This window comes from Microtus ochrogaster, linkage group LG7_11, assembly GCF_000317375.1.
Source record: "Microtus ochrogaster isolate Prairie Vole_2 linkage group LG7_11, MicOch1.0, whole genome shotgun sequence".
Lineage (NCBI taxonomy): Eukaryota > Metazoa > Chordata > Mammalia > Rodentia > Cricetidae > Microtus > Microtus ochrogaster.
Genome location: NC_022032.1, coordinates 19,352,979 through 19,362,687, shown reverse-complemented (window position 1 = coordinate 19,362,687; position 9,709 = coordinate 19,352,979). Strand labels below are relative to the sequence as shown.

Genomic DNA, 9,709 nt, shown 5'->3' with positions numbered 1-9,709 from the left:
TTTTATTGATCATGCTTCAATATTCATTAACAAGAAAGGGCATTCACGATTATTATAGTAAAAGAGGTATGACAAATTGATATATATTGTATGTTTTTCCCCAAAGTGTTTGTTAATAAATCTATATGTATGCGTGTTATCTATGTGTGTGTAAGCACACATATATATGCAATACACATACACAGTTATTCTTTGACATCCTCAGCGATTGGTTCTAAGACCTCCATGCATACCAAAGTCATGGATGCTCAGGTCCCTATACAAAGTGGCACAGTATCTGCATATAATCAAGATACATACTGTCGAATATTTCGTTATTGGTAGATTGCTTATAAAATACTCACAGAAAACTTTAATATAGGACTGTACTATCCATTCCATTTTAATGTTTTAATTTTTATTATTTTTTTAAATTAAAGTTTCAGTGTGGGTGCACATATGCCACGGTGCACGCGTGGAGACCAGTGGGCAATTTTTGCAGCTCAATTCTCTCTTTTAACCTTGAGGGCCAGGGTTCGAACTTAGGTCGTCTGACTTGCTCAGCAAGCACTTCCACCCACTTAGCCATTTTGCTGACTCATATCATTTTGGATGCCCTTTGTCAATAAACATAATCTATGTCGTATTAATACCTGCATCGTAATCGGGTACCAATAGCAAGTATTCACATTTGGTGGTAGAATTTGAAGCGATTCAGTTTTTATTTTCTAAATTTTATCTACACTCGCATAGCTTTATAATTATTTTTTAAGAATAAGGAAAAATATTTTCAACAGCACATTGAGAGCTAGTTGTAGCAATGAGCATTTTTTTGGTGGTTGAATTGTAAGTAGAAGCTTACAAATGACCCTTACAGACTCTCACTGTGCAACTGAGAAAATCTATGACAAATCGTCTATGTCATTTCTCAGGCAAAATTACCAAAATCTTTCCCCAGAGTGCCTACTTCTGACTTTGGCCTCTCAAAATGGAAAACTATAGACATTTGTGTGACTTGCACAGCATATAAGAATTCTTCTATGTAAATTTTCTGTGAGATTTCTAACGTGAACATTCACGGGATGTCTATAATTTTTTTCAGGAAACATCCGAACTTATAGAAGGGCACATTGTTAATCATGAGATCTATATTCAGAAAAATAATCTGAGCTCTTGACCATCCCTAGACTGCAATAAAGGAAACTCCGTGCTAAACTGTTTCCCGTGAGAGATGGACCAGTCCTGAGAGGCATCCAGTGAACCAGAAGTGGTGGGGAATATTCCCTTGCTCACCATGTAAAAAAAAAACACAGTGGCACCTTCAACATGGAAGCTTTTCTTGAGGATAAGTCCCTGTTCTTCATACTGAGGAGGACACCACTGAAAAACCAGAACCTTCTGTAGTAGTTGGGGATGGCCACTCAAGTTCAAGGACAAGGAGGCTCACTGTTTCTGACAGTTGAATCTAGTTATGTCAAAAAAAACTGTTTAAGTTAGATTTGGAGCTGAAGGAGGACAAAGTGGGAGGGGATCAAAAGAAATTAACTTTGTCTTTTATACAGGTGTACAGTGACATCAGTAATCATTCAAATACTAAAAACATTAAATATTAAGATGTAAAAGTGGAGACAAGCCATTAAAGCACTGCAGTGAAATCTTAAACACGGTGCACAAGACAATAACTTACAGCATTTGAGACAGTCCCCAGCCCGTCATAATACATCACGCCTAGTTGATAAATTGCTTGATGATCGTTCTCCTGGATTTCTTCAAACTGTGCCAAGGCTTCTTCATACCAGCCCTGAAAGCCCCAGAGAATAGTTCATTTCATTATGTGTTTAAAGTAACCCTGGACTCAAGCATCAAATGGTCATCTATGCCTAAGGATTAATAGATGATGCCGCCATATTGGAAATGGCCCAAACTTTTTGCTTAAGTCATCGGGCCGTGCCATCTCTGATAGGTAGTTACACCGAGGCCTCAGAAGATAGTTAGGTCAAAGAAGGTCCCAACATGCAAAGTAAGAGAGAAAGGAGGATGTGAACTAGTCACTTCCTGAGTCTCAAAGGACCATGAGGGGCTGGGGACAAATCCTTGGGACCTTAAGAAAAATCAAGCTCTGTTACCGAAAACTATATGATAGCACAGAGAATTTTTCTTGTGTCTATCTACCAAGCTATTCCACCATAATTTGAATTAAAGAAATGGTTTCCTCATGATGTGTAAAATATATGAAAAGCTACTTTTCAGGGAATTCAATTATTAATAACATGCAAATAGTTTATGAATGAGCTTACATATTGTGAATCAAACTATAAAATGTATGTTTTTAGTTTGCAGTGTGAAAATGGGTCTTTCCAAATGACTCCTTCAGAATAACTTTAGTGAAGAAAGACCAGATAGCTCCTAAGTCTTACGACTGTGTGCCACACATGGTCACAAAACCATAGCCTATGTGGCTATGCCCGAGTTTCTCAGGCATAACGATGTAAGAAATTCACCTGAAGCTGGGCAGTGGTGGCGCACGCCTTTAATCCCAGCACTTGGGAGGCAAAAGCAGGTGGATCTCTGTGAGTTCGAGGCCAGCCTAGTCTACAAGAGCTAGTTCCAGAACAGACTCTAAAGCTATGGAGAAACCCTGTTTTGAAAAACAAAACAAAACAAAACAAAACAAATTCACCTGAAAGTTTGCCATGACCATCAGCTGCCTCTACTTATTGTGTGATGCTGAGAATGGAACCCAAGTTCTTATCTCCCCTATATAATTGCTCCATTAAAACTCAAATAACCCCCAACCATGAAGTACTAACAACACATTTATTAAAAAAAAAAGACCCAAAATGGTACCTCTTCAAAATAGAGTTGACCTCTTAGAAAATACGCCATAGCATCCCCTCTTTTTATTCTTTCTTTCAGGTACTGCAATGCTGTATCCACCAGATTAGCATGACAGTAATAATCTGAGTCAGAAAGGTAAAAATTGCATTAACCACACAACGTGAATGTTCTCTCTTGAAGCCATACGTAACAGAGAATTCATTAGATGCTGTTAGTATCAGTTTCTTGCCCACTTCTAGTTCCTAAAACTTAGCTCCAAGAAAGAATACGCCCTAAATAAAATCATGATCACGGCATCTAGTGTAACACCTTACATAACCAATAAATGCTCATTGAGTCTGGGACTGCTGCTCCTTGCCAGGTAGGCACTTGAATGCAGTCTCTGCATGCATTGGGCAAAGCTGTCTTGTGGGTGAGGTAAACTCTTTGCTTGAGCCATATTTAGTATTTAGAACAAATGTATTTAGTATTAGTATTTAGTATTAGTATTTAGTTTTTAGTATTTAGATCAATTTGTCTGACTTTTTTTTTTTTTTTTGGACAGGGTTTCTCTGGCTCTTGTAAACCAGGCTGGCCTTGAACTCATAGAGTTCTGCCTGCTTCTGCTTCCCGAGTGCTGGGATTAAAGGTGTGCGCCACCACTGCCCGGCTCTCCATTTTAGCTTTTAAGGTTTATATAAATAGCTTTAAATATCCGTTTGCAGTAAAGCACCAAGCCACACTCTCTGAGGGGAGCAACACCCAGCTTTTCTTTTTTAGAAGCAGATCCTTAAGTCCTAAGGGCAGACCCTAATCAGGCCTTGAGACAGCTCCAGGGTCAGCTGCTGTCTGAGTTAAGAAGGTTGCCAGCCTCCGGGAGAGCCTGAATGGAGTAGAGATTGACTACCTCCTCGAAAGCAAGGATACGTCTTTCCTTTCCTGTTTATTCTAGCAAAAAAAACAAAAACAAAAACAAAAAAAAAACGGAATTTCAGCAAAAATATTTTCCCAGCAAAGATTAAACATTCAGATTTTTATACCAGGCTTTTCCTTCTTCCACTGGAAGAATTTCTGTTGTTTAGTAGCATACTGAGACAGAGAGAAAGGGTTTTTGGGCAACTTTTCACTGGTGAGTTTCATCCTGTTTCCACCGCGTGGATCCTGTAAACAAGAAGAACACATACGATGATTAAATTTTCTTCTTCCAGAAAAGCACGACGGGAGACTTTACTCCTCGGTGGAACCTATTCTAAAAGCATCTAAGCAACATTGCCTGTCCGCGGGACCCCGAGTTAGCAGCAATTCCTTTCTGAAGGCGAGTTCACACGTGACCCCTGTCATTCACAACTGCTGCCCCTCAGTGGCAGCCGACAACACTGCTCTCAAAGAGATGGTTCCTGTCACTAGGGACTTTCTGGATCTTTCTAACTGAAGCTTACCGGAGTAATCCATTTCATATGAAAGCCTTTATCCTTTTTACCTGGGAATACACTGTATTTTAGCTGTGTCGCTCAGTTTTCTCTTCCAGTCTGTATTGGACTGCCATGTTACCAGATGGACCACCACTGTGTGGTAAATCAGAGCCTTCATATAAAGTGTAGGGGCCACCTCATTTGGGATGGAGGAGTCCAGGTTGGCCTAGGCTGAGGGTAGCGAGGACAGCAAACTCTGTTGTTGCTATGTTTTTTTCCCCCTTTCTTTCTTGCTTGCTCTTTGACATTCTAAAGTTTCAAGTTACTTCCACCAATCAGGAGCCAGCTCCCAGGGAAGGTCTCTGATTGGTGGCCTACAGAAGACCCTCAAGAGAACCTTTGTGTGATTGGAAAGCTGTGTTTATATACTTACAGGATGCTGTTTTAGGCAACAAGCTGCTGCTTCATAAGCGAGAGTGGGACTCAAAAGGAGGAGGAACGATTAAGCAACCACAGCAACAAAGCCACTGAAATGTCTGCATGTGGCAGCAGGGAGTTTCCGGGGGCGGGGGGAGGGGGCGGGGAATGGCTCAGCAGTTAAGAGTGCTAGAGTTTAATTCCCAGCCAACCACGTGACATTTTTCACAACTGTTTATAACCCTAGTTCCAGGGGGTCAGATGCCCTCTTCTGGTTTATTCAGGCAACTTGGTACAAATACATTCATGCAAGCAAACCACTCATAGCACATAAAATCAAAAGCAATCTTAAAAAGCAACAACGCGAACAAATGCTTCCAGAGGATCTTAACCCACTTTGGGTGGGTCACAGCACTTGTAGCTCCAGCTTCAGGAAGTGACCGCTTGCCCTCTTCTGTCTCTGCTGTCACCTGCACACGTGTGATATTTACATATAAAAAAAATTTTTTAAAAAAATCCTTAAAAAAACTAAAGTAATTGTATTTCAAGATCTAAGTTTCCAATAAGACTTTAAAATTCCCATATGAACAAAGCAACATGTGTAAGATGTTGGGAGGGAAACGATCCAGACAGAATGAGAGCTCCCTGTCATTCACAAACTGGGCGGTAGGTCTTCATTTCACTGATGACATTAACACAGTATGCTACTGTTTCAAAAGGGCTAGAGTAACGGTTCTCAACCTTCCTAATCCTGTGACCCTTTAATACAGTTCCTCATGTGTGGGGACCCCCAGTCATAAGATCATTTTCATAGCTACTTCATAACTTTAATTGTGCCCCTGTTATGAATCATAATGTAAATATCTGAAGTGCAGGATATCTGATGTTTGATCCCCACGGGGGTTACGAACCACTGGTTTGGAGAAACCTTGGCAAATTCAAGAAAGGGACTAGAAATGAAATAAAGCACTAACCACGCCTTACCGTATTTAAATTTACGCTGTTGTCTTGGCTTACAAGACTGCACATGACTTCTGTTGCTTTAGTGACTTAAAAAGAAGTACTTCAGAGGGCCTGAAAAACAACAGAGAAATGTTTCATTCAGGCCTACTGAATGTTGGGTTTGTTTTGTCTTGTCTTTTTAAAGTGCGGGCTCCTATGAAACGTGAGGAAATGGTGATCATTTTGAACACACGAGGAAACAGGCAGGGCAGGGAGGTGATTCACCTAGTAGCAAAGCTGCTGGTTGGCAAGGGTGCCCTGCCAGCCCACAAATTACTTTATTTTATCTCTCAAGAAAAAAAAAAAGAAGTAGAGTGATTTTAACATTTGTGTTAGAACTGTGGGCCTTCTGCTTTAAGAAGCTGGTCATCTTGAGAAACTGGCTCTGCAGTCTGTAGAAATTGGTGCCACCGTTAATCCTACTGATTGAGACTGAGGTCACTACCACAGTGAAAAGCCAAATTTGAAGCCCGCTTTAATTAAATGGTGGCCAGATGGATGGCTCCGACCAGGTCCATACCCTGGAAATGGCCAAGGATCAAGTATGGCAAGGGCTTAAGAAGGAGAACCCATAAATCATTGCATTTCCAATAAGGTCCAATCAGGGGCAAGCACACATCCTGACGTATTTCCTGCCTACACACCTCCCACCCACGTGTGATCGAGCACATCCTGAGCAGATAGGTCAAACAAACTTGTTTGGGGAAGTGAGAAGGCATAGCTTCTTATGTTATCTTCCATAAACATTAACCTCCAGCATTTCAGGAACTCTCTGTCCTTGGGCAAGGGGCTTGCAGATCAGAGGCATTTTTCTTTCATGGATCTCTAAGGCATAGTAATTAAAAATTAAAATGTAATCTTGGCTCTCATAGCTACATCCTCTCAACTTTGTACCTTGGATGGACATAGAGAACTGACAGCCTACTACGCTGTGAACACATGCAAAGCAAGCCTTGCTCCCCAAAGATATTCTGAAAGGCAGCCTATCTGCTTGGTTTGGGCATTGCCTTTGAAATCTTGGTCCTTTGCCCCAGGCTGTTCATAGCAACTTCCTTAATTTTCAACTCTAATCTAGTTCTCCTGACATTCTCATAATACCTATAATTGCTCTCCCACGCCTAGGCCTGACCACGGTCCCCACAGTCATGAGGCTGTCTCGAACCAAAGCTAATTTCTGAGCGTCAATTTCCACTCTGATTTCCAACAGGCAGAGCTGCTGGAATAGGTTAATTCAAATTTAGTGCTTTCAAGATGCGAGACAGGAGCTAAGAAAAGATTTTAAACGTGAGCGTCTGGATTCATTCTGCCGCATTCCGACATTCAGCATAAAGTCACCTGATGCTGTGCAGCTGTGTGCATACCATGTAGTGAACCTAGACCATTCTGGGATAAAAACTGGGGGCGCTCGTTGATACCATATCCTCTGAAAAGAACCTGTGGTTTTGAACTTTTTATTACGATCCTTTATGTGTTTGTGTTTATGCACAAGCGCAAAGGTCTGAGAACGAAGCTGCAGGGCTTGCTTCTCTCCTTCTACCATGTGGTTCCTTGTGCACAAGCTTGGCCCTCAGAGACTTTGCCTACTGAGCTTCTCCGTAACCAGAGCGTGTGACTCGGTGGGGGAGACTGGGTGAAGCAGGTGATGTTCCCTTCTCAAATCCTCCTTAGTGCCCCTATGCCTATGAAGTCAGCTGCTCTGAGTGCTAACTGACAACAGCTCTCACCACCCCGTTCTATACGTTTGTCCCTAGTTAGTCACGAGTCTGGCAGACAAACCACTTAGGCCATTACCCTATTAAAAGAGGCAATCCAGCCAGGCTGTGGTGGTGCACAGCTTTAATCCCAGCGCTTGGGAGGCAGAGGCAGGTGAATTTCTGAGTTTGAGGCCAGCCTGGTCTACAGAGCAAGTTCCAGGACAGCCAGAGCTTCACAGAACTGAATGCGGGGTTGGGGGTGGATGGGTGGCGGCAATCCACGCGAGGTGCTCCTGTACGTTCTCACTGTATGTATGAAGAATGCAAGGGGCTCTGTGTTCTTCCGAGAGCCTTTCTTGGGGTGTGCTTTCAGTTAGTAACCTTAAAGGAAATGGTAATGCACCCCCACAGGCAGAGGGAAGGCTTGCTTTCCTAACAGGCATTGCCTGGCCCAAGGTTAGCATGCCTGACTCATAATGCAGTCTTCTGGGCATACCAAGCCTCCCAGGTGACTGTGTCATTTGAGTAACCTCTGTGAGAACTGGGGAACATGGTGGGCTGCAGAAGTGACCCAAATATCACGCCATCAACCCTAGCTACTGTGTTTACAGTGAGCCATAGGGCCCTCTGTCTGTGACCCCTCAGGCATCTTGTCTTCTGCCAGTGTCAGTGAGACCAGCTAGTAACAACCATGTATCAGCCGAAAGCTTAATCTACCTGCTTGTGAGAGAAAGAGAAAATCAGCCACTGATTTGTGGCCACATTTTCAATACAGCCTTGACAATATTGAAGCAGGCAGTTATTCTCATTTTCTCTCCTCTCCAGGAGAGCTCATTTGTTAAAGTGAAAGGACTCGCTCCCACGTCCTTCCTTTTGGGTGCGGCAAGTTTACATCATTCTCTGAAGGAGGAGAAGAAGGTAGAAATAAAGATGCCTAGTACATTTTGCTAGGCTAGGGTAACCAGTCACTGAGAGTCAAGGAGGGTTTCCTTTATTTTCCTCCAAATTTACCTCTTATTCTGTGAGCAATGAAACTGATGAAGAAGGATAACATATCCAAACCCTTAACGGCACTGGCAAAAGCAGGATTTGCATGCTTCATCCAACTGTTTCCTGCTTTCCTGTTTGCTGGCCAGTAACGGCTGCCAGGTTCTTTTGTGTGCTCAGTATGGGGTGTGCCCAAGGTGTGGCTCTGAAAGAGTCACAACCAAAAGACCCAGACCAAGCCTGATAGAAAAGTTGAACTGTAGACAGAAAGACAGTGGTGAATTCTCAGAGAGAGAATTGTGTCCCTCAGAGGAGATGGGAGTTCTTCGTATGACGGTAAAGAGATGCTACCACCTGGCTTTACCGTCAGGGCCATTTGAGCGCGGTCAATAGGGTCATATCTGAATAGGGTTCAAGGGGACAGACAGCTCACTATTTGAAGGCAGTACGTTTCCAAACATCGCTTTCCCTCTTGATACTGGCCATGTGAGATGAGGCACCAGTGGCTATTTCTGGCTGGGCTCTAATTGTATGAGGCAGCACAAACCATCAGTCCTTTGAGTCTGTCTACCCCACAGGGGAATTTTGCTTTCTATTTTTAGCCCTCTTATTTTGGTCCTTTCACATCAGCAATTAAACCCAGAGCCTCATATATTAGCAAGCATCCTACCAGTCAGCTATTATCAGTTCCCATCCTGGGTGGATTTCATTCAACACCCAGCAGTAAATAGATATGTGTATAATTTAGAGATTATATATATATATATATATTTGTACAGAAAGCTCATGCCATTGTAGTTATGAGTACAGGGTAGAGAGAGACATGGGCACACTGTACTGAGAAAAGGTACCAAGCCATGTGCCAAAGCAGAGATAAGAACTATGGTTTAATTTAAGTCTAAAAGTTAGCTAGTAACAAGCCTGAGCTACCAGCCGAGCATTTACAATTAATATTGTGTGTTTATTTGGGGAGCTGCCACAGCACAGGAAAACTCCGCCTACACTTTCCTTTCTACTTTTTCTTAAAAATTTGAATCTTATTAGCCCCAAGAAAAATGAGGGAAACGCAGTCATGGGACTGACCGAAAACTATAGGAATTTACACAAGATAGGAAAGCTCACAGATATTTTTAAAACTGCACCTCATTCCAAAAACGCTTCTTTGTCTCCTGTTTCTCTCTGTCAGGCCCTCCATCACTTGACGCTCAGGACTCTGAGCAATAACTTTTCAGAAAGGCTGCAATGTTGCGCAGTAATGGATCTAAGATTTGCAACTGACTAGGAATCTCTAAACAAAGGCCAGTCCCCAGCATGTGATGCTATGACTGTGATGCAATTGCTTCTATAATAAAAAGCAACTTTACAAGTTGTAAATACTTGATATGTGTATATATACATATA

General features: G+C 42.3%; 1 protein-coding gene across 2 annotated transcripts in view; it reads right to left on the bottom strand.

Moving 5' to 3' along the window:
* Window positions 1–9,709, bottom strand: part of Lrp2bp (LRP2 binding protein) — a 40,068-nt gene that overhangs the window by 24,806 nt on the left and 5,553 nt on the right. The window contains exons 2-5 of one of the 2 annotated variants that reach the window (XM_026786969.1): window positions 5,610–5,699; window positions 3,837–3,957; window positions 2,827–2,939; window positions 1,667–1,780 (exon numbers count right to left, since the gene is read on the bottom strand). In XM_026786969.1, the coding sequence (XP_026642770.1) occupies window positions 1,667–1,780; window positions 2,827–2,939; window positions 3,837–3,957; window positions 5,610–5,654 (393 nt within the window). In that variant the 5' untranslated portion in view covers window positions 5,655–5,699. Of the gene's footprint in view, window positions 1–1,666; window positions 1,781–2,826; window positions 2,940–3,836; window positions 3,958–4,276; window positions 4,498–5,609; window positions 5,700–9,709 lie in introns of those variants that run through there. The other variant, XM_005362576.2, reaches the window with a different exon arrangement.